Here is a 25092-nt window from a genome sequence, read left to right on the forward strand (position 1 = left end):
AATTCCACCATTGTCCACTTTTTCCCTAGAGTAAGGCATTACCTTCTTAGAATAACGCCTAGCACCTAGTAAGCCCTCAATAAATTTTAGCTGTTCTTTCTTTCTAGGTGGTCTTTTAGAAATGCAAACATTCACAAATTTCTCAGTGGAAAGAGGATGAGAACAGGGGTGGAGTTGATGAAAGGGAGAAAGAGCTCCCAAAAAAATGCTCAGGAATCTAAAGCACATCTCAGTTTGTGGTTTTGCTGAGGCCCGCAGTGGCACAGCATGATGATTGCTCTGCAAGCAGCACCAGCCACTGGCGCTTCATTTTGAGGGGTGGTGTGCCTCTCCCTCTGAGCCCAGCCAGCAGTGGAGGAAATGAAGAGGCTCTCAAGGGAGGGGCAAGGGAAAGAGGCCAGGGTAGGGTGGAGGAGAGCAGTGAGAGCAGCTGCCTCTTCAACATGGAAGGCTCCTCCCGCTGCTGCTGTTCGCCCAGGAGACAGGTAAAGGGTTCTGTGGATGATTGAACTTCGCTTTCGGTTTCTTTCCTACTTGTCTGGAATCTGGGCTCAATAGGATGAAATGGGCACTAGGTAGCCTAAAGGGATTGGAGAACAAGGCCCCCCCCTTCCCTTTAACTAGTCCTAAGTTTCTCGTATATCCTAAACCCCCAAACCAGATGCATAATCTGACAGCTGTTCATGTGGGCAATGGGAAGGAATAGTGTCCATAAGCTTAGGATATGTCTGCGGTTCATAGGAAAAGGATTGAACTGCCGGTTAAGTACCTGGGGATATAAGTAGCTTGGGAACCCACAGGCACGTGTATACTGCTGGGTAAAAACATCCCCCATTTGTCCTGGATCCTAAACTAGACAGTGAGCCCCCTGAGGGCAGAAACCGTGCTCTAGTCTAGACCTCTTAACAGCCCAATGGTTGGCACATGGGAATTTGCCTACATTTGCTTGGTCGAATATGGCGAGCACTGGAAATGTGGCTGAATTGACGTGTGGCTATTGGCGTAATGTGCATGGTGATTTGAAGACTTAGGAAAAAAAACATAGGATAGCTTATTCATAATTTTTATATTAGTACAAGTTGAAATGATCATATAGTAAAAATTGTTTGTATTAAAGTATTGTTGATTTACATAGCTCTGTCAATTTCTGCTGTACAGCCAAGTGACCCAGTCATACACACACACATACACACACACACACACACACACACACACACACTATATTCCCTTTCTCATATTATCTTCCATCATGGTCTATCCCAAGAGATCGGATAGAGTTCCCTGTGCTATACAGAAGGACTTCATTGCTTATCCATTCGAAATGTAATCGCTTGCATCTATTAAACCCAAACTCCCATATTTTGGATATACGGGATTAAATATATTATGAACGATGAATGTCATCTGTTTCTTTTTACTTTCTTTAATGTGGCTAGGAGAACATGTGGAATTACCTAGGTGGCTTGCTTTGTAGTTCTATTGGACATCTCTGGTCTATACTGCCTTCCTTGTCCTACTCTTTCCTCTTCCCTTCAACCTTCAAATCAAACCAGAGATGCCCTTCATCCTGGGCATCTAAAGTCCCCAGAATCAGTTATTGGCCAGAGTAGGATCTCCTGTGTATTTTACATGTGTGAAATCACTGAGTACACGTTGGCAATGCTTTGCTCATGCATGTAATTTGTAACCACACCATTTGTTTGGGAATAAAGGAATTCAGGTGGTAGCAAGCAGAAGGGGAACCAACGCTTCTTAGGCGCCAGGGTTAATATTATCTTAAATATTATCTCCCAATATTTATCCCAAATAAAGCTTCCCAAATATTATCTCCTTTAGATGTATTTTCATGACATTCCCAAATATTATCTTTCCAAATATTATCTCCTTTCGATGTATTTTCATGACATTTCTGTAGGGGTGGGCATTATTTAGTTCAAGAAAGTAACTGAGGCTCAGAGAGCTCTGGTAACTTGCCCAAGATCACCCACCTGGTAGGAGGTGCACGGTTAGAACTTGAAACCTGGTGTGTCTGGCTCAAAGGGAAATTTTCCTTTGCCTCAGTAGCAGGAGGCTTCATTTTGCATCATTTGAAATGAATCTACAGGGGTTTCTGTGGTCCTGTTATGCCTGCATGTGAAAGGGGCTCCCTAAAGCAATCCCACAGATTTCTCTGTGGTGCAAGGAAGGAGCCCAAGGCTGGATCTCAGAACACTGGGGTGCGTCCTGGTCCTGGCGTGGTCCCTAATTTACTAAGTGGTTCAGGATGGGTAGCTTTCATCTTTGTAAAACAAAGAGGAACTTTACAGCCATGATCCCTAATCTGCAGGCTGGGGAAACCAAATGCAGGCTGCTCTTGTCACTTAATCACTAACGGGTTACTCCTGGAATTAGACGATGTTTTTCTAAATAAGATTTTTTTTTTTTTGGCAACCCTCTGAGAACTTCTTATTTCATGTCCACATTTCCGTGGAAGAGGCGAAAACTACATTCTGAACAAGGGAATCCACATTGTATGGGTGGGCAGGAAACCTCAAGTTCACTTCCAAGGATCAGGGGTCTCTGCTGCCCGCCCACGAGGCAGGCGGTTTCCCAGAGCGGCTTCATGCTGATGCGTGTCGTGGGAATGTTGATCTGGTATCGCTGCTCCAACGACTAGAAAGCCTCCTCATTATCTGTTTAGCAGATCGGAGAGGAATGCCAAGCTCTTCAAAACCTGTTTATTAATCCTCCCTGAAAAGCGGTTCATGAGCGCAGCATCAAAGCTGGGACGCCCTGAGGAGCTCTTTTTTGGGCCTCTGACAGCCTCTCTCCTTGTCAGAGCTGAACGTGAAGAACAAGTAAATTCCAGCCTGGGGGCTCCTCCAGCTGCAGCTCTAAGCTCCTTAAGCCCCTCCCCCCACCCTCCAAATCAAGCCTTTCTCAAACCTCTTTATCCAGTACCCTCTGATTGCTGCTAAGAAGGCCTGGGACGACGGCTCATTTTCCAAATGAGTTGCTATTTCTTGTTCCCGCTCTCTGGAAGGGTCAATGGAAGTCCTGCAGTAGTTAGTTCTCCTGAATGGATTTCAGGGTGAATAGTGATTTTTATCTATCCAATGGGCAGCATTGTAAATTAATTCACTGCTAGTCTTTGAGGCCTAGATATTAAAAATAAAAGGGGAGGGCAGAGGATAAATCCTTTATCTAAACCCTTTTGAAACTTGGCTCTGGAGTTCCAAGGTGGGGTGGGGAAAAGGGACAGAAAGAATTGTTAGTAAAGGATTTCAAAACCTATTTCTTTCTCCTGTTTTAAATTAGTTTTTTTACGTTTTTACATAATTTTTCCATTTTCCAAAGTAACATTTTCCAAGGTTACTTTCCATTTACAGCTATTATGAAATGTTGGCCCTATTCCCTGTGTGGTACCATACATCCTTGAGCCTGTTTTACACCCAATAGCTTGTACCTCCCACTCCCTCACCCCTATATTGCATCCCCCCCCAACTGGTAACCACTAGTTTGTTCTCTACATCTGTGAGTCTGTTTCTTTTTTGTTATAGTCACTAGTTTGTTTCATTTTTTTAGATTCCACATATAAGTGATACCATACAGTATTTGTCTTTGACTTATTTCACTGAGCATAATGCCCACCAACTCCATCCATGTTGCGGCAAATGGCCAAATTTCATTCTTTTTCATGGCTGAGTAGTATTCACTGTGCGTGTGCATGTGCACATGTGTGTGTGTATGTGTCACATGCATATATACTTATACCATTGTACTGTAGGTATACCACATCTTCTTTACCCACTCATTGGTCAGTGGACACTTGGGTTGCATCCCTATCTTGGCAATTGTAAATAATGCTACTATGAACATTGGGGTGTGTGTATCTTTTCAAATTAGTAAAACCTATTTCTTTCTACCTCTCTCTCTCTCTCTTTTTTTTTTTTTTTTTTTGGTCTTTTTAGGGCAGCCCCTGCGGCATATGGAAGTTCCCAGGGTAGGGGTCAAATCGGAGTTACAGCTGCCTGCCTACACCACAGCCACAGTAACATTGGATCCAAGCCAAACCTGTGACCTATAGCTAGCTCAGGGCAATACTGGATACTTAACCCACTGAGCCAAGCCAGGATTTGAAACCTTATCCCATGGATACTAGTCAGGTTCATTAACCGCTGAGCCACAATGGGAAGTAGGAGTATTTAAAGAAATACTTAAGCGTGATTATAAGTAGCAAGCGCTTATTGATTTTTCAATGATTCCATGACGACTAACTAATCAGGGACTCTTGCCTTACACTACATAGCAATAAATTAAAGGAGGGAAACATTTCATATGAACAATAACAAGGCCCTGATAAGTTATTTCTTAGAAACAAACAACAAATTAGCCTTTTAAAAGATCTTTCAGCATGTTGACAGTGGAGATGATCAAAGAATTCTGTTACTTTCAAATTAAGTTTTTCTGTGAGAATCCTTAAGAAAAGACTACCATGGGTAGGCAACCTACACTTAATAAGGCCGCCACTTTGATGGGAAAAACAGCATAAAGATTTCCTTCATTTTGCTGAAGATTGTTATTAAAAAGACCAAGATCGGAGTTCCCACCGTGGCTCAGTGGTTAATGAATCCGACTAGGAACCATGAGGTTTTGGGTTCAATCCATGGCCTTGCTCAGTGGGTTAACGATCCGGCGTTGCCGTGAGCTGTGGTGTAGGTTGCAGATGCGGCTCGGACCCTGCGTTGCTGTGGCTCTGGCGTAGGCCAGGGGCTACAGCTCCAATTTGACCCCTAGCGCGGGAACCTCCATGTGCCGCGGGAGTGGCCCAAGAAATGGCAAAAAGACAAAAAAAAAAAAAAAAAGACCAAGATCTTCAGAAAAAGGCTACATCTGCAAAACAAAGGCAAAAATGACAAGGCTTAACATGAGCAAGGTTACAAGGACCTGTCATTATCCCGGGGAAGAGTTTGGCTCTTCCAGAAACTGCTAAGAAAAATTTATGTGCACTTATACCTGGGTTGAGAGCCTTTCAAGGCAGGGAGCATGCCGAAGGCACTCAATAAATGCTGAATGAACAGAATGCGGTGTGGAGTCAGCTCTTTGCTGACTTGCCATTCTCAGGTCTTTTTGTCAGCTCCTAAAACAGCTGGAAGGTCTCTGTGTTGCCAAAAACAGAGAAGAAAGGAGTGGGGCATGCGCATGTCCATCCAGTGGTCCTCAGAACGATGGCGGGCAGGCCAAACAGCCCTTTCTGAGGGCTCAGAGACACCTCTGGATGCGTCTTGACATCCTGACAGAGGCAGCTTGGTGGTGCGCTCTGGGGCGCCCATGGGGAATGAAGAGGAGGGAGGCAGTGGAAAAGGGTGATGGAGCAGGACAGCGCCTGTGCAGGTGATGCTGTCAGTGCTGCAGAGCCTTCGGGGGGGGGCGGGGGGTGTGGTGGGGGACCTGGTCGGATTGCTGATGCCCGTTCCCAACAGCACACCTGGTGACCAGCAAGTCCTTCCTCCAAGCTACACAGAGAGAAAAAGACTCAGGAAAACTGGCCTAAATGTCTGGCAGGGATGCATGGTGGAGGCCAGGAGAACCCGAGGCTGGAACCTGAATTCTAACTCCAGCAGCAGATTCCTCCCAGGTACCTACCGTGCTGTCCCCCGGCCCCTCCTGCTTTAGAACATACATTTAACAGCTACCCTGCACAAGGCTTTGAATTTCCAAAGGAGCTAAATATAAAGTGACTGCAATGAGTCTCAGGCACTGAGTGCACTAGATTAAGGTGACATTTACTGAAATGTGTTTTAAAATAGATCCCAGGAAAGTGGAGATGCTCCAACCTTTGCTCGTCCCACATCAAAATAGATTCGTGGCAGAAAAACACGTTCATTACAAATCTGCTTCTCTGACCTACATTAAAAGTAGCAGACATTCCTAGAAAGAGGTCAGAAATTAAAGCTTTGTTAGATGCAAGGAGCAATGCTCTGTAAATAGACCAGGGAAACTAGGGATTGTGAAAATAAGTTTTACTGTCAGGAGAATTTTTCTCCAGCTGCTGGATTCACAGGCAGCTTCAATGATGCCCAGGCTGCCTTTTGGCAATTCCATCCACCTCTGGATACTTCTTTTAAAAACCTATCTTTGGAGTTCCCTGGAGGCTCTGCAGGTTAAGGATCTGGCATTTTCACTGCTGTAGCTCGGGTTACTGATGTGGCCCGAGTTCGATCCCTGGCCCGGGAACTTCTTCATGCCTCAGGCACGATCATAAGTAAAAAAATAAAAATTTAAAATGCAAGGTTTCTAAAACATTGTTTTTAATTATCTTCATTTTTCAAAGCTTCTGTTATCTCAGTACTGGAGGTCTTCGCATTCTCAACTCACCCACTCCCTCTCCCTCTCCTAATTCCAATTCTCTCTTTGCTTTGAGAGCCACTCTCCCTTCTCGTTATCAACCTTGAAAGGGGCTGACACCTTGGGGAGTGGGGGGCAGGCTCTCTCCTCTTCTATCTCTTCTCTCATCTCTTCTCCTCTTTCAATACTCTGTATGCTCACTGCAGAAAAATTAGAAAACGCAGAGGAGTAAGAAAGGAGAATATGAAGTCATGAGGAATCGCGCCATCCAGAGGTTCAGGGCTCCTACTGGCTCTTGCGGCATCTTTGTAGGAGGAAGGAAGAAGCATCCCTTTCTCAAGTCAAGTCTTTTCAAGTTAGTAAGTTGTGTACGTCTCAGTAACAACAAAGCAGACATAACCTGATTCTTCATAGATGACATACTCAAAATTATCGAATGCAAAATAGTAGACAAGGTTTTTAGTCCCAATCCTTATGAACGCAAAACCTCTGCGGTGTAACAATTTGTCCTAGGAGAGCTTCAGTCGTGAAAGAGTGTTCGTGAAAACAAAACCGTCTATGGTAATGCTTGCTTGTTCCAATATCTTATTTTCTATAGCAAGGGTCGCTAGATTTGGTAATCCTTCTTGTGACATTGTGAAGTCATGGGTGTTTATTTTTTGCTTTTTATTTTATTTGTATTATTTTTAGTTGAATCCTTTAAAGTATTGTTGATTTACAATGTTGTGCTGATTTCTGCTGTACAGCAAAATGACGCAGTCCTATGTCTCTCTCCCTGTATGTGTGTGTGTGTGTGTGTGTGTGTGTGGACATTCCCTTTCTCGTATTACCTACCATCATGGTCTATGCCAGGATGAGTAGTGTTTTTTAATTAATTTTAAATGTGAGAAGTTGCATTTTCCACTGGTGGCTGATACTGCCAAGGTTAGTATATCCTGAAAGCTATGATGGCTTTAGTAAAATGTGTCTGATATATTATTGCTGAAAATATATTGAGGCACTTTGAGTAAGTCAGCTAGATTTTTCTTATATCAAAGTCTCATCATTATCACATTGCCTACTATATTCCTCCATTTCAATTATGTGTTTTTTTTGTTTTTGTCTTTTTGCCTTTTCTAGGGCCGATCTCTCGGCATATGGAGGTTCCCAGGCTAGGGTCAAATCAGAGCTGTAGCCACCAGCCTACACCAGAGCCACAGCAACGAGGGATCCTAGCCGCATCTGCGACCTACACCACAGCTCGAGGCAACTCCAGATCCTTAACCCACTGAGCAAGGCCAGGGATCTAACCCGAAACCTCATGGTTCCTAGTCAGATTCGTTAACCACTGAGCCACGATGGGAACTCCCTCGATTATGTGTTTTTAATTGTAGAAGTTCATGTTTTTCATAACTTTTTCAAATTACACATATCAGAGTTCTGTTAAGTATCACAACTTTTTCTTTTAAAAAGGTATTGCCATTTCCCATATAGAAAAGCATTTTTGATTTTGATATTGATCTTTTGATTGTAAAAGGGCTGGTTATGGGGGTCACAGTTAAAATGAGGCTTCTCTTTCCTTTTTTCAGTATTTTCTGTTTTGGAGAAGTTGGCATCAATGTCAAGAGACCACAATTTGTTTGGCATCAATAATATCTATTTCATTAATTTTATTTTATGAACTGGGTAAAACTTTATGGCTTCTACAAGAGTTTCTGAATCCCTGTAAAGTTTTCAAAGATATTATGTACATTAACTTTTTTGATTTTTGCTTTTTTTGATATTTATATTGTCGTAATTTGTCATATGTTGTCATAAATTTGATGACAAATCAGTGCTGAGCAAATATGTCTTTTGAAATATTTTTTTCAAAAATATAGCTTTGGGAGTTCCTGTTGTGGCACAGTGGTTATGAATCCAACTAGGAACCATGAGGTGGTGGGTTCGATCCCTGGCCTTGCTCAGTGGGTTAAGGATCTGGTGTTGCCGTGAGCTGTGGTGTACGTCGCAAATGCAGCTTTGATCCTGAGTTGCTGTGGCTGTGGTGTAGGCCGGTGGCTACAGCTCCAATTCGATCCTTAGCCTGGGGACCTCCATGTGCCACAGGAGCGGCCCAAGAAATGGCAAAAAAAATACCGAAAAAAACCCCACAAACATATATAGCTTTGGCTTGTGTTCTAAAATCTATATCTTTATGAACATTGATGATTTCTTTTTTATTTGTCTGTTTTGCCTTTTCTAGGGCACTCCTGCGGCACATGGAGGTTCCCAGGCTAGGGGTCGAATTGGTGCTGTAGATGCCGGCCTATGCCAGAGCCACAGCAACTCGTGATCTGAGCCACGTCTGCGACCTACACCACAGCTCGCGGCAACTCCAGATCCTTAACCCACTGAGCAAGGCCAGGGACGGAACCCACAATCTCATGGTTCCTAGTCGGATTCGTTAACCACTGAGCCACGACGGGAACTCCTGAACATTGATGATTTCTAAAAGACTATTCCATTGTCTCTAATTGAGTTTTTCCAATCACAATGGTTTTTGATGGACTTTTCCATCATTTATTTGACAGTTGTTGCAAATTTATGTTTGATTACTCTGTTTTCAATACTCTCCAGTGTTTCACTGAAGTCCAACAGATCTTAGATGACATAACAGAATTCGGTGATGTCAAAAGAAATGTTTGCTGTATTATCCATCACTAGGTTTAAATAATGGGCAGCCTTAGGATGTTTTGGGGGAAATCTTATGCTGAACTCCGCTGAGTTTGTCATAAATTTTTTTCATTGTCATAATCTTGCTCCCTACAAATTATTAGTGCTTGGATTCAGTGTTTTGTTGTTGTTGTTGCTGACAGTCTACTAAAAATCTGTGGAATCCTCCTCCAGCTGTATCGTGTACAATAGGAAATTTGTTTAATGTTTTCATATAGATAGCCATACATTTTGAAAAATTACAAATCTAAAAATAACTGCTCCACGTGACTTACATGGCTATGTACCTCTGTTATTTAACTATGTAACGTTTAGTATTTCTTACAATATTCAAAACTAATTTGGTCAACAAATCTACTATATTTTTAAAATTTTTTTTCCACTGTACAGCATGGGGACCAAGTAACACATACATGTGTACATACTTTTTCCTCCCATTGTTGTGTGGCGATGTAAGTATCTAGACATAGTTCTCAATGCTACACAGCAGGATCTCACCATAAATCCGTTCCAAGAGCAATAGTTTGCATCGGGTTAACCCCAAGCTCCTGATCCCTCCCACTCCCTCCTTCTCCCCAGGAGCAGCCACAAGTCTATTCTCCAAGTCTATGATTTTCTTTTCTGTGGAAATGTTCATTTGTGCTGGATATTAGATTCCAGTTATAAGTGATATCATATGGTATTTATCTTTCTCTTTCTGACTTATTTCGCTCAGTATGAGAGGCTCTAGATCCATCCATGTTGCTACAAATGGCATTATGTCATTCTTTTTTATGGCTGAGTAGTATTCCATTGTATATATATACCGCATCTTCCTAAAAATCGACTATATTTTAATTAACTGACCTTTGGTTTTCATTTGCTAAATAATGTGTCATGTTATCTGGTGTTTGCATCCTGGATAAGTGTTCTCCTCTACTGCTGTTATTAATCTATGATTTCTGCAAATGAGGAAAACTCTTGTTAGAATGCTCATGTAATTTCTTGGATGACCCTCTGAATGCTAGATAATGTTTTGCTAAAAACATAATTGTGTTTATTATGTGGTCAACAAGAGCATGCCAGTATTTTCTTTATCATACAGAAGCAGTTTTGCAGCAAGTACACATTTTTTCACATCCAATTTGAAATCTGAATACATTTAATGTTCATTTCAAATTTTTTATCTTTAAGAAAAAATAGTGCTAAATTCTCCCAATCGTTGCACTCTTTCTTACTTTCTAGTTGGTTTTTCATTCTCAAAGTGCTGGCAAAATGCAGAATTCTTTGCAGTATAATAAAGTAACCAGAACTTAGTGATTCCCCTCCCCCCCCAAATTGTGTCTGTCATATTTCCATAAACTTCCAACCTGTATTATTATCGTATGTAAAGTATAAATTTCTTACTTGAAGTGAATAATTTTCAACGAGAGTGTGCCTTTGTTTCATATTCATATTACATGGTTTTGTATTTGGGTTCTTTGCATTTTGTACTAGTTTTCCTTGGAATCTATCAGTCGTGTTCGACAAGGGAATGACAAGGGAATGAATTCACATCCTGATCACATTTCTGTGACACAGTCACTGAAACCTACAGCTCTTTTATTTTTATGTTTTTAGCACTTTACCTTTTTCTCCCCAAATTTATTCAACAATACAAATTATTTTATTTCATTTCTTCTGTAGGCAGTTTTTCATTTCCTGTTTTTGGTTCAGTATCTTTTTTTTTCTTTCCAATATCATGGGAAAAATAATATATGAGCTTAGTATTTTATTTTAGAATCTACAACTTCTTTGTTTTTAGAATTTATGATGCTAAGAATTATTATGGGAGTTTTCGTTGCGGTTCAGTGGTAACGAACCCAACTAGTATCCATGACGATGTGGGTTCGATTCATGGCCCCACTCAGTGGATTAAGGACCTGGTGTTGCTGTGAGCTGTGGTGTATGTTGCAGATGCGGCTCAGATCTTGCATTGCTGTGGCTGTGGCATAGGCTGGCAGCTATAGCTCTGATTCGACCTCTAGCCTGGGAACTTCCATATGCCTCAAGTGCAGCCCTTAAAAAAAAGAAAAAAAGAAAGAAAAAAGAAAAAGAGATCAGATTTGTGGTTACCACAGATGGGAAGGGGCAGGAAGGGGGATTTGAATGAAGGCAGTCAAAAGGCACAAACTTCCAGTTATAAGATAAATAAGTTCTAGGGATGTAATTTACAACATGATAAATATAACTAACACTGTCACACGATACATGTGAAACTTGAGAAGAATAAATCTTGAGTTCTCATCACAAGGAAAAAAATTCTTTTCTATTTCTTTAATTTTGTATCTGTGTGAGATGATGGATGCTCACTAAACTCAGCATGGTTAATCATTTCGTGATGTATATAAGTCATATCACTATGCTGTACACCTTAAATTTACACAGTGCTGTCTGTCAATTGTAGCTCATAAAACTGGAAAAAATTCCTTAACCCATAAATAGTAGCTATATATATATATATTTTAATTTTTTAATTTTTGGCTTTCTAGGCCATACCTGCAGCATATGGAAGTTCCCAGGCTAGTCAAATCGGTGCTCCAGCCTCCGGCCTACACCACAGCCACAGCAACTCAGGATCCAAGCTGTATCTGCAACCTACACCACAGCTCACAGCAATGCCAGATCCTTAACTCACTGATCAACTCCTTGTGGATCCTAGTTGGGTTCATTAAATGCTGAGCCACGAAGGGAACTCTGATAGTAGCTCTACTTTACTTAGCAGTTCATTACATAGCAATCTCTAATTTATAAATATAAAATCATTACTTTCTGCATAGGTAATGGTAAATGAACATACGGTCCTACAAAAATGAGTTATATCAGAGTTCCCGTCGTGGCGCAGTGGTTAACGAATCCGACTAGGAACCATGAGGTTGCGGGTTCGGTCCCTGCCCTTGCTCAGTGGGTTAACGATCCGGCGTTGCAGTTAACTGTGGTGTAGGTTGCAGACGTGGCTCGGATCCCACGTTGCTGTGGCTCTGGCGTAGGCTGGTGGCTACAGCTCTGATTAGACTCCTAGCCTGGGAACCTCCATGTGCCATGGGAGCGGCCCAAGAAATAGCAAAAAGACAAAAACAAAAAAAAATGAGTTATATCATCATGAAAATAAGGTAGATTAAAATTAGGATCTCTGAGCGACTGTTCAGGCAGAAGATAGGAATTATAATGCAACATTTTAGAAGTAGCCAATACACAAATACTAATAGATTTTGGCAATTTAGATAAAAAAAATCAAAACAACAGATGGAAAAGCAGCTCCTTGTTTGGAAGCACTAGCCATTGCAAATCATCAACAAGGGCCTCACCAACCTCACTCTGCTTTACTTATAAAGCAAGGAAATGTCGACAGTGTTAGAAAAAGTCTTCTTATTTCCATCTGTCAGAAAATTATCGTAATAACTGGATTTTTGCTAGATAACACATTTTATTGTTATCTTCCAGAAAATTATTGTAATGAGGATATAAATCACCTACCTTTGGAATCGGCAGTCAAACAAAAGTGTGGGAAAAATTCAAAAGCATAATGACATCTATGATGCAGATAGTCCCCTTAGATGTCATACATTTGTGCAGTGACCAACCTGAACAACCATCCTTGGAGATGTTAAACATTAATGTGGCCATTAATAAGGTGTTCCCATATACATAGAAATAACCTGTGTGGGATATGAGAGAAGGGCTAAGGGATCCTGAGACCTGTGTTTGGATGCTGGTCACGATGTTTGCTGTGACCATGAGCAATTCACACAGCACTCTCTAGGAGTCTTCTCTCACCTCATCTACAAATGGGGATAAGTACACCTAATCCTTCAAACTGCTGCCTGGAGGCCATGGGAGATGTCTCTAGTTCAGTAGTAAATTAAATCAAGAGAAGGACGTGCAGGTTCCACTTTGCCCTTGATAAAATGTACTTTCTTTAAAAATTGTATCATGTTTTTTAATGTATTTATTTTTATTTTTAAAAATTTTTGTCTTTTTAGGGCCGCACCCATGGCATATGGACGTTCCCAGGCTAGGGGTAGAATCAGAGCTGTAGGTGCTGGCCTACACCACAGCTCACAGCAACGCTGGATCCTTTAACCCACTGAGCAAGGCCAGGGATGGAACCCAAGTCCTTATGGATCCTAGTTGCGTTCTTTACAGCTGAGCCATCATGGGAACTCCTGTATCATGTTTTTTAAATCGAATGAAATGCATGTGCAGAGCCAGTAAAAGACAATAATTCTGATGCATTTGGAACCAGTTCCCACTCTGTCACCTGTGGACAGTTGCTGATTTCCCATATGCAGTGGTGATCTTCTGTAGAAGCCCGCCTGAGAGGATGACCCTTTGATTCTTTGAGGAAGCCAAATATTAAGGCAACTGTTTGAAGCTTGCAAACAAGCCACTGTGCAAACTGAAAATCTAGAGGTGATCTTTACAGCCACCCCAACCAATAAATGGCTCTGTAATAAACCTCAAAAAGACATGGGGTTTCTATTTTGAGAAATCAATTTTGCAGAAACAGCCAGAAAAGCAGTTGAAGTCCCAGAAATGGTGAGAATATTTACTTCAGAGGAAACCAGGAGGAAGTTGGGTTGAACCTCCTCCTCACCTCTTTTCCTGATTGATGGCCCAGCTTGATTACAGCAGCGCATCTGTGGCCAACCTGGAAAGAAGGCGCGAGTGTGCAATCTTTCACTTACTCAGTAAACATATATTGAGGGCCTGCCACGTTCCAGGTACTGGCCTGTGTGCTGGAAAGAGGCAGATCGGACATGATCTCGGTCCACCAGGGCCCTTGAGGTCTCATTTGTGAATTTTCTCACACCCTGTCTCCCCCGGTTCTGTCTTTCCTTTCTTCCGTCATCCTAGGTGACAGCTCCAGTTTATCCTCAGAGGTCCAGGATTCCTTCTATTTTCAGTGCTTTCAGATGTTCACTGAGGGGAAAATGACTGCATGTTCCAATTGACTGCCTTTGCTCCTAGCATCATGATGCATCCAGAGTCTCAGCACCGCCTATAGAAATCCTTTCCATTGGAGTTTCTGTTATGGCTCAATTGGGTTAAGAACACGAATATAGTGTCTGGGAGGACGTGGGTTCGATCCCTGAAAAATTATGAAGTAACCAAAAGAGCTATTGTTTATATAGGCTATGTCGATTTACATTGACCAAGTTAGAAATTAAACTAAGACAATTAAAAAATACGTATTTAGGAGTTCCCACTGTAGCTCAGTGGATTAAGGACCTGATGTTGTCTCTGTGAGGATGCAGGTTGGATCCCTGGTCTCGTTCAGTGTTAAGGATCCAGTGTCGCCTTGAGCTGTGATGTAGGTCACAGACACAGCTTGGCTCTGGCGCTGCTATGGCTGTGGAGTAGGCCTGCAGCTGCTGCTCCAATTCAACCCCTAGCCCGGGAACTTCCATATGCTATAGGTGCAGCCGTAAAAAGAAAAGAAAGAAAAAGAAAGGGAAAAAAATAGGTATTTAACTAATTTTAAAAATAGTACTATCGGGAGTTGCCGTCGTGGCGCAGTGGTTAACGAATCTGACTAGGAACCATGAGGTTGTGGGTTCAGTCCCTGCCCTTGCTCAGTGGGTTAATGATCCGGCGTTGCCCTGAGCTCTGGTGTAGGTTGCAGATGCGGCTCGGATCCCACGTTGCTGTGGCTCTGGCATAGGCCAGAGACTACAGCGCCGTTTCAACCCCTAGCCTGGGAACCTCCATACACCACGGGAGCGGCCCAAGAAATAGCAAAAAGACAAAAAAAAAAGTACTATCACTATTGCATAGTAACATAATTAACATAGTTTTATGAAAAATAACCAGATTTTCCAAATCATAAAAAATTTTGTGAGAAGAGAGGTGTTGCTTTATATTTTTGCCAAACTAATTATTAATATCTGGCTTGATAAAAGAGCACTAGATTCTCAGACCTGCTTCTGCATTCAACCTGTTGACATTAAACACGTCCTGTAGCCTTTGGAAAACTTCACTGTACCTTGAGAAAGACAAAGAGAAAAAATGGCAGCTAGCATATTAGTACTGTTATGAAAGAGTTATGACCTCACCAACCCTCTGAAAGGAACCCTCAGGTGGTCCCCAGGCCACACTTTGAGAACTAGCTGCTGCCTTAGACCACTGGTTTCTTTCTTTCTTTCTTTCTTTTTTTTTTTTTTTGGTCTTTTTAGGGTGGCACCTACAGCATATGGAGGTTCCCAGACTAGGGCTTGAATCAGAGCTATAGCTGCTGGCCTACACCACGGCCACCGCAATGTCAGATCTGAGCCATGTCTGTGACCTACACCACAGCTCACGGCAATGCTGGATCCTTAACCCACTGATCGAGGCCAGGGATCGAACCTGTATCCTCATGGATGCTAATCAGATTCGTTTCCGCTGAGCCACAATGGGAACTCCCGACTGCTGGTTTCTTGATGGCGAGGCCACTCTCTGTTCATCTTTATTTTAAGCAGACTCTGGATTGAAACTCAGTAAATCTTGTCTGAAGTACATGGAAATGACTGTGTCACTGAGAGTTATCCCAGCCTCAGCATCACCCCCAGAAACACTCCACTTATTCTAGTGCTACTGCTGGTGCATTTGGGTTCTCATGGAGAACAGCCTCCAGAGGCAAAGCAGCTCTATTCAGTACCCTCCATGGTCTCAGATCTTTGCTATTTGAAATCTGGTTAAGAATTTGGGTGGTCAACTGGGTAATACTACAGTTTGGGATTTTGTTGTTGTTGTTGTCTTTTTAGGGATGCACCCAGAGCATAGGGAGTTTCCCAGGCTAAGGGGTAGAATTGGAGCTGTAGCTGCTGGCTTACACCACAGCCAAAGCAATGCTGGATCTGAGCTGCATCTGCAACCTACACCACAGCCCACAGACACAGGGATCCTTAGCTCACTGAACAAGGCCAGGGATTGAACCTGCATCCTCATGGATACTAGTCAGATTCGTTTCCACTAAGCCACAATGGGAACTCCTTTTTCTTTCTTTCTTTCTTTTTTTTTGGGGGGGGGCAGGGGGTTATTTTTATTTTTATTACTATTTTTTTCTTTTTTGGCCTCAACCATGGCATATGGATGTTTCTGGGCCAGGGATCAAATTTGAGCTGCAGCCAAAGCTGCAGCGACACTGAATCCTTAACCTGCTATGCCAGGCTGAGGCTCAAACCCATGCTTCAGCAGGAATCTGAGCCACCACAGAGACAATCCTGGATCCTTAACCCCCTGTGCTACAGTGGGAACTCCCAGTTTTGGACTTTTTAAAAAAGTAACACCGAGGTCTTAAAATTTGGATTGCAAATCTACTTTAATAACCATTCCTCTAATTCTAAACATAGATTCACGCATGTGCAAAATGAGATTTGAACACAGTTAATAACTGCACCATCATTTGAAGAGAAACATGGGAAACAAAATCTTAAGGCCCACACACAACCAGAGACCAGTTAAATAAACCACGGGCATCCATGAGATAGAACACTTGGTAGCTGAATAAAAGGAATGAGAAAGTTCTATACATATAGGTAATAAATTAACCCCAAGGCATATTAAGTACCTTTTAAGTTTTAAGCCATATGAATGTTACCTAAAAAAATAAACAATCTTAGGAGCCCTCACTGAACAAATTATGAGGTCCTTCTCCTTCTTCTAAAATTAAAAATGAAATCAATTCCTAACCCTTAGAGAGGCTATCCTCCAAATAAAAGTTCTTAGTTGGGCTTGAGCAATAGAGATTAGTAGAAGAAATACGTGCTCCGGGGATCAAGATGGTGGAGTAGGGTGTGGTCCTCAACTTGTGCCACAAACACACACACACAAAAATCTACATAGAGAATGATTTGGGGAGTTCCCGTCGTGGCTCAGTGGTTAACGAATCCGACTAGGAACGATGAGGTTAAGGGTTCGATCCCTGGCCTTGCTCAGTGGGTTAAGGATCCGGCGTTGCCGTGAGCTGTGGTGTGGGTCGCAGATGCGGCTCGGATCCCATGTTGCTGTGGCTGTGGTGTAGGCCAGTGGCTACAACTCCGATTGGACCCCTAGCCTGGGAACCTCCATATGCCACAGGAGCGGCCCTAGAAAAGGCAAAAAGACAAAAAAAAAAAGAGAGAGAGAGAGAGAGAATGATTTGGACAGAACATCTATTGATCGATGGCAGAAGACTTCAGACTTCCAAAAAGGGCAAGAAACCCTCCCCATCACTGGGTAGAACAAAAGGAAGAAATACGCAATGTATGTGGGGACACGTGCAAAGCGGATACTAGAAGGGGACAAAAGACACGTTTGTGAAAAGAACTAGTCATTTTTGTAGTCGTGCCTTACTCAGCCTCCCCCCATTTCACAAAGAGGGAAACTGAGTCCAGGCGGACTGAGTGACTCATCCAGGGCATCTGGCTCTTGGTCCCGGCTCTCGCCTTGTTAGGGGATTTCCTGACAGCCCCTGCAGATTTCTTTTCGGGGATGTGACAGTGGGTGGGGGCCAGATCCTCTTCATTTGGTCCTGTACACACCTCTGTCCTCATGTCTCCCCCCACCCCTGGAACAGTGGGGGGAGGCCCAGGCAGGACGCGGGCCCCAGTGATGGTGGCTTGTGGGCTGCATCTTACTCATTCTCTCCCCCTGGGCTCCCACCTCCCCCAGGCTCCACCAGGACCGTGCTCTCTTGGTGTTCGGTGATCGGTGTTCGGTATGCATAGCATCTCTATTTCCAAAACTGGCACTTCCCAGATCAATCATCACCACTTATCACACAACTTGATGGGTTCAGGTGACTTTGGGCTGTTTTAGGTCAATTTCTCCTTCAAAGGATGAAGATGTACCATCCACTAAGGGATTCAAAGTCTGTGGTGGAGCCTCTCCAAGGTCCCCACAGAAGTTGTGTCACCTGGGTCACAAATGTACGTGGAGCCTATTCGATGTTCTAGGCATTCGGGATGCAGGGATGACCAAAATGGAGAAGTTTCTGTTTTTTTGTTTTGTTTTGGTTTGGGGTTTTTTTGCCTTTTCTTGGGCTGCTCCTGCGGCATATGGAGGTTCCCAGGCAAGGGGTCTAATCAGAGCTACAGCTGCCGCCTAAGCCACAGCCACAGCAACGTGGGATCCCTGTTGCATCTGCAACCTACAGCACAGCTCATGGCAACACCGGATCCTTAACCCACTGAGCAAGGCCAGGGATCGAACCCACCACCTCGTGGTTCCTAGTCAGATTCATTATCCACTGAGCCACAACAGGAGCTCCCAGAAGGTTTCTGTTCTTGTAGAGCTTATATTCTTGGAATGAGAGACTGACAATGAGCAAGTAAACAAATGAAAGCTTGAGGTAAAATCACATAGTAATTAATAAATCAGAAGGTGATGTGGCAGAGGCTGGGAAGCCACCTTGGACCACGCGCTTGGGGAAGGCCTGTCTTGAGGATGCCTTCTGGAGTTCCCATTGTAGCTCAGTGGGTTAAGAACCCAACATAGTGTCCGTGATCCCTGGCCTCCCTCAGTGGGTTAAGGATCTGCTGTTATCTCAAGCCGAGGTATAGGTTGCAGCTCAGGTGAAACTTTCGTAGGCCACAGGTGCAGCCATAAAAAGGAAAAATAAAACCAACTATAATAGAAAAAATAAAAATCATTATAAACATTTTTTAAAAATTATGTTCAGCAAACAGACGAAAATTGAAGATGCTTTCTTTAAGACAGAAATGCCATCTCAATGCCTTTGAGGCCCCCCTTTTCCAGTGGTGAGAGTCTAATATTCTCTTCCTCTTGCAGGTGCCCATGGAGGAATGAAAGGCAGGGAAGAGAAGGAAGGTGCCAGTTCCCTGGGGTTCTGTGTCTGCCAGCTACTGTTAAGTGCCTCTAAGAAACTCTGCTTTCAGCTAACGGGGACCACCTATCCTGGGAACCTCAGTACATGGGACCAGAACCCCCTGGGTGGACTCTTTGGCAAGATGAATTGGACCAATGGTAGGTTCTGGGACTCCAGAGTCAGTGGTGACTTCCTAACAACCCCAGCTAATTGCTCTGCTTGGGTAAGATCAGCTGGAAGCCAGCTCTAGGCCCAGGGGCTATTAATTACTGTTAAATAATAGTCTGAGCATTTTGTTCTTAAACAACCCTGTGGGCTGTTCCAACTCTGTCCATCTCACAAGGGAGGAGAAGGAAGCTCAGAGAGGTTACGTGACTGTCCTAAGATCACACAGTTAGAAGTACCTACGACTCGGGGAGTCCCTTTTGTGGCTCAGCGGTAGTGAACCCAACTAGTGTCCATGAGGATACAGGTTCAATCCCTGGCCTTGCTCAGTGGGTTAAGGATCCAGTGTTGCCATGAGCTGTGGTGTAGGTTGCAGATGCAGCTCTGATTCTATGTTGCTGTGGCTGTGGCGTCGGCTGTAGCTTCGATTGGACCCCCGGGAATTTCCATATGCCACAGGTTCCCCCCCCGCCCCCCCGCAAAAGTATACCTGAGGCCCAGGTCACTGGATCCTAAAGCTCAGGCTCTTTCATGACATCATTCATCATCATGATGATGTGTTCTCCTCACCTCCCCCGCAACTTTTACTAACCCTCCTCTGCCTTCCCAGGATACGTGCCTGTCTTTCTGACCCTAGAGGGAAACCCTTATGTTGTCTGTCCTCCTTGCTGAGAACAGCTGTTGCCCTATCCAGCCAGCCTCCCGCAGCTGGTACCCCATCCCGCAGCTGGTACCCCAGGCCCTCCTCTCACAGCTTTTGTGTCACATCTCGTGCCACCTAACTCCCTGACACATCAAGCCCTATGACCTGGCACCTCATCTTGGGTGATTCCCAGCTGGGGCTGTGGACATTGGAAAGATCCAGTTTCCAAGTCCCCTCCCTACATTTTGCCCAGAAAGTGGGTGGGAGCTGTTAAAGAGAAACTTGGTGAGGTCGACGATCTTTTTTTTTTTTTTTTTTTCCGCTTTTTAGGGCCACACCTGGGGCACATGGAGGTCCCCAGGCTAGGGGTCCCATTGGAGCTACAGCTGCCGGCCTACATCACAGCCACAGCAACGCGGGATCCAAGCCGCGTCTGGCACCACAACTCATGGCCACACCAGATCCTTAACCCACTGAGTGAGGCCAGGGATCAAACCTGAAACTTCATGGTTCCTAGTTGGATTCGTTTCCACTGCACCACAACGGGAACTCCAGAGGTCAGCTATCTTACTCAGAAGGGGGACAAGAAAAAAGGAAATGAGCCATAAAGGTGACTGACACAATTCTATCCAGCCAGTGGCCCCAGAGGCTGTAATTCTTGGTACTTCCACCCTCAGATCCTATGTATGGTCAGTGGGTGTTAGATTGCTCGTAGGCAATTAGGTCCAATAGGTTCCCTCCACTCCACCCTGACAGCAGTCTCTGCATTCGGGTGTCTGAGAAGCCAGTTCCTAAGATATGTCTGGAGAGGTGTCACCTGCTATCGGGGCTGAGTCACTCAGCTGTATTTTGTGGGGGAAGGGACAGGAAGGGGCCTGAGTGCAGGCAGAGAGCTTTGGGTTGGGAATTGCAGACATGGACTCCTGGGGCCTGCAGCTTACCCTGAGGAACTGTACACAAGGGAAGCTTGGCAAGACATGTTTTAAGATTCCTTCCAACTCTGAGAATCTAGGGACAGGCTGTGGCTGGAAAGGGGATGGGCTTGGTATCTCCACCTTTTTTTTTTTTTTTTTTTTTTTTTTGCTGTTAGGGCCGCACCCGAGGCATATGGAGGTTCCCAGGCTAGGGGTCCAGTTGGAGCTGCAGCCGCCAGCCTATACCACAGCCACAGCAACACAGGATCCAAGCCGCCTCTGAGACCTACACCACAGCTCAATGGCAACACTGGATCCTTAACCCAAGGAGCCAGGCCAGTGATCGAACCTGCATCCTCATGGATACTAGTCAGGTTCGTTAACTGCTGAGCCATGAAGGGAACTCCTTGGTGCCGCCACCTCTTGATACAGGAGAAATTTTTTTCACTGTGCAAACAGCATCCCCTCACCAGAGCACGGGCAGCTGTGAGCTGCCACCTCTGTCTTGTTCCAGCCCATCTAGCTGGTGTCCTGAACCCTTCCCACCCCCTCACACACCCCTCCCTGGGGACAGATCACATGTGTCCTCCCTGCTGTCTTTTTTCTGGATATCATGTCATATCTGCTAACCCTTAACCCTTTGTAAGAACGGCAGAACTCAAGACAAAATGATAGCACAATGGCAGCAAGGGGTAGTATTCGTCAACACACAATCTAAAGTCAGAGGGACATGGGTTCAAGTCTGATCTTGGCCGCTGTCTAGCTCTATGACCTTGAGCAAGTCTGAGGGCTGTGAGCTGGTTTCCTTCCTGCAAGATGGACATTAGAATTGTTCCTACCTCATTGTTTGTTTATGAAGATTATATGAGGTAATAAATGTGCCTGGCACATATGAAGTCCCCAGGGTACAGTAGCTACTATTTCTGTTTGGCATCCTGTAAAGCTCACTGCCATATGTATTATCTTGGTCCATGGGAATTGCTGTAACCAGTTACTATTTGGCTGGATGCTTCATAAACCAGACATTTATTTTTCATAATTCTGGATGCCAGAAGGTCCAAGGATAAGGCACTGGTATATTCAGTGTCTTCTGAGATTGCCCTTCTGGTTCATAGATGGCCATCTTTTTGCTATGTCTTCATGACGGGGGGAAGGAGACCCTCTGGGGTCTTTTTAAAAAGGGAACTATTCCCACTCATGAGGGCTCTACTCTCTTGACCTATCATCTCCCAAACACCCCACCTCTAAATACCATGACCCTGGGGGCTAGGCTTTCACATATGCAGGATGCAAACATTCAGCCTATTGCACGTGCTAAAGAATTACTCTCAAATCTCCTTTTCAGAGTTCCCGTCGTGGCTCAGTGGTTAACAAATCCGACTAGGAACCATGAGGTTGAGGGTTCGATCCCTGGCCTCGCTCAGTGGGTTAAGGATCCAGTGTTGCCGTGAGCTGTGGTGTAGGTTGCAGACTTGGCTCGGATCCTGCGTTGCTCTGGCTGTGGTGTAGGCTAGCGGCTACAGCTCCGATTAGACCGCTAGCCTGGGAACCTCCATGTGCCACGGAAGCAGCCCTAGAAATGGCAAAAAGATAAATAAATAAATAAAATCCAAATCTCCTTTCCTTTTCCACTCTGTCTCTTTCTGCAGAGACCACCACCACCATGAAGCCAGGGGTTGACCCTAAAGGACTCAGTGGGTAGGTAAGGGAAGAGCTGACCACAGAGGAGGAGTATTGGGGATCTTGGAGGAGGGTCTGTTTGGCCTGGAGGCAGGGACTGGTATGGGAGGGACCATGGCCGTGGAGGTTGGGGCAGAGGAGAGAGTCTCAAAATGGAGACAGAGAGGGTTCGTTGGCTGCTGGGCATGTGGAAGCCCAGAGATGAGGGAGCTCCAACAGAAGGCGGGCAGGGCAATTTTGTGAATGGTCACCACAGCCAGCCAGGGCAGCAGAAGCATCCTCGTTCTCTGTTTGCTTCCCTCAGCTTAGGACCAACAGCCACCGTTCTTTCTGGCTCCATCGGTGTCATAGCCCTCATCTTGCTCCTGATGGGGCTCATGTCCATGCCACTGAAGAAATGGAGGCACGAGAGTGAGTTGAAGGGGCTGGGCATGAGGAAGGGAAGAAACCGGGTGACTTTCCTATGGGGCAGCCTTGGGGGAGGGGGGTAGGCTATAGGGTCTGTTCTCTGGAGTTGCCAGGGATTCAGTGCAAAGCAACAAGATATATATATACATATTTTTTTTTTTATGGCTGCATCTCTGTGGTATATGGAAGTTCCTGGGCCAGGGATTGAATCTGAGACGCAGTTTCGGCAGCACTTGAACCCTTTAACTCACTGCACCAGGCTGGGGATCAAATCCACACCTCTGCAGTGACCAAGCCAATGCAGTCAGATCCTTAACCCACTGTGCCATAGTGGAAACTCTGCAACAAGATTTATTTATGGTCCAAATTCTTTATGCCAAAAGCCACGTATCAGCCATCTGCAAAGATGGTTTATATGCTTCAACGAAAAGAAATATTGATGCCAAATAATCTAAATAATGAGCAAAATTATAAAGTACACGACAGTGCTCACGCCCCCTGCCTCTTCCTGGGCACTTAGCTCAGTCTTAAAGGCCCAGTGGGTTGAACGTGGTAGATTTTACATTCTGTAGTTCGAAGCTAAGTCCGGCAGTTGGCCAGACAAAGACGGTTACTACCCTGACTCAGGCTGACTCTGAATTTATTAATTTTTCTAGGACTATTTAAGAAACAACTGAAGCATCAGATGAACTATCTCCACAAATCCTCGGTAAGGAAATAGTTGCCTCATACTATCCCTGTCATCTCTGCAAGATTTCATGTAGTTGCTAGATAGACCCTCATACAGGGGGTGGTAGGGGGGAGACAGAGAACAGTCCTGAAAGAAATGTTTTTGAAAATCAAGGGAGATCTAGGGCTTGCTCAGCAAGAACCCAATGTTCTGCTTGCTGTCCTGTACGAACCCCAGTAGCTGGTTTTGTCTTTGGCAGTCACTGGTGCCCAATTCTCTGCCTCTAACCTGCGTGCTGTCTCTAAAGGAGTTTTCCTGCCATGCTGATGCCATATACTCCAACGTGATCAACCTGGCCCCCAGGAAGGAGGAGGACTTCGCTGTCTATGCCAACGTGCCCCCTTTCAATCGCCCCAGAAGGACATCCCCAGACCAAGTGGAATATGCCTCCATTGTGTTCCACTGATGGGAAGCCAGTGAGATGCTTCAGGGTGGAGAGTCAGACCTGTGCCCTAGCTGGCTCACAATGCAGCTTTTGCTTTAGGTGTGTGTGTGTGTGTGTGTGTGTGTGTGTGTGTGTGTGTGTGTGTGTGTGTGTGTGTCTTTGAAATGCATTAAACTTATTCTGATGGAGACAAGTGGCTAAGTATTTCTTCTTATTTATTGGAAGCAAAGTGCAGCTCTAATGGAAAGGAGTGACGCTTGTAAGATAAGGGACACAATCCTTCTGACCCCCTTGAGCCCCAGAAACGCTTTCCCGAGAGAGACTGGCCAATAGCAGAGAATCCCTTCTTAGCCTCTGCCCCTCCTGAGGATAGGGCTGAGCAGTGGAGCTCACACCATTCAGGGACCAGCTTCTGGATTTTTTTTCTTTCTTGTTCTTCCCAGTTAGAAATGGAATTAACCTGGTGCAGGTTAATTCACAAGTCAAGCTCATACCTGTGGAGACAGGAAACGCTAACTACTGTGCATGTCTTTGCAACAGCTTTGCAGGACAACACACCAAGTGTCGGGGGAGAAGGAGGCGTGGAGGAGCTGCAGCTACTTGTGAAGTGCTTCTTCCTGGGGGCGTGAAACTTGGCGGAGCTCCCGCAGAGAGTAGAGGGGAAGCAGCGCCTGGTGGAAGTGGATACATGTCACCACTGACCAGGGTCTGCTCCGTGTGAATTGGAAGAGGTCTGGAACTTTGCAAATGACTCACTCCCCCTTTCCTCCATTTGAAAACCTTCATTAAACACCACCATCTTCTAGACCCTGGGAATGCAGCAGCGAACACAACAGACAAAACCTTGTTCTCATGGGGCTTACCTTCTAGGAGGGGGAGACGGGCAATGAACAAATAAACAAGCAAATACACAGACTGTCAGGTGGTGGCAGCCTCCCTGGTATTTGATCTGAAGGAAGTGAGAAAATGAGACTTGAGGATAATTGGCGAAGAGCATTTCAGGCAGAAGGAACAGCAAGTGCAAAGGCCCTGAGGTGGACATGTACCTTACAAGGTCAAACAATAGCAAAGATATGAGTGTGTCTAGAGTATGTGAGGGGGGGACAGGATGGTAGATGAGGTCTGGGCAGCCAATCAGCACCTGAGTTAGGGAATCAGTGATCTAAGGCAGTGTTCCCCACAGCATATTCCACAGGACATTAGTAGAGAGCCCCAGGGTCCTTTGGGGATGATGCTCTGCTGTACCACCCTCTACACTCCTGTTACTAGCATCTGCTAACCCCACACAGTCCCCTCATTTATCAGGAACTCCTGGCCTCCACTCCACCCGAATTTTGTCAT

The 25092-nt window shown here is 44.7% G+C and overlaps 1 protein-coding gene across 1 annotated transcript; it reads left to right on the top strand.

Annotated features, from left to right (window-relative positions):
• Positions 1-354: 354 nt before the first annotated feature.
• On the top strand, positions 355-24667 carry LOC125111927 (uncharacterized). The gene is made up of 6 exons (XM_047754089.1): positions 355-485; positions 18790-18984; positions 22198-22246; positions 22533-22639; positions 23293-23345; positions 23614-24667. Exons 2-6 carry the CDS (start codon positions 18804-18806, stop codon positions 23770-23772), a joined length of 549 nt encoding a protein of 182 aa, XP_047610045.1. The 5' UTR covers positions 355-485; positions 18790-18803; the 3' UTR covers positions 23773-24667.
• The last annotated feature ends 425 nt before the right edge of the window (positions 24668-25092 follow it).

The sequence above is a fragment of the Phacochoerus africanus genome, chromosome 11, assembly GCF_016906955.1.
Source record: "Phacochoerus africanus isolate WHEZ1 chromosome 11, ROS_Pafr_v1, whole genome shotgun sequence".
Taxonomy (NCBI): domain Eukaryota; kingdom Metazoa; phylum Chordata; class Mammalia; order Artiodactyla; family Suidae; genus Phacochoerus; species Phacochoerus africanus.

Coding starts and splice junctions, on each gene's coding strand:
- LOC125111927 (XM_047754089.1), top strand. CDS start 18,804: ATGAAAGGCAGGGAAGAGAAGGAAGGTGCCAGTTCCCTGGGGTTCTGT. Junction 18,985..22,197: donor CAAGATGAATTGGACCAATG/GTAGGTTCTGGG, acceptor CTCTTTCTGCAG/AGACCACCACCACCATGAAG. Junction 22,640..23,292: donor GAAGAAATGGAGGCACGAGA/GTGAGTTGAAGG, acceptor TAATTTTTCTAG/GACTATTTAAGAAACAACTG.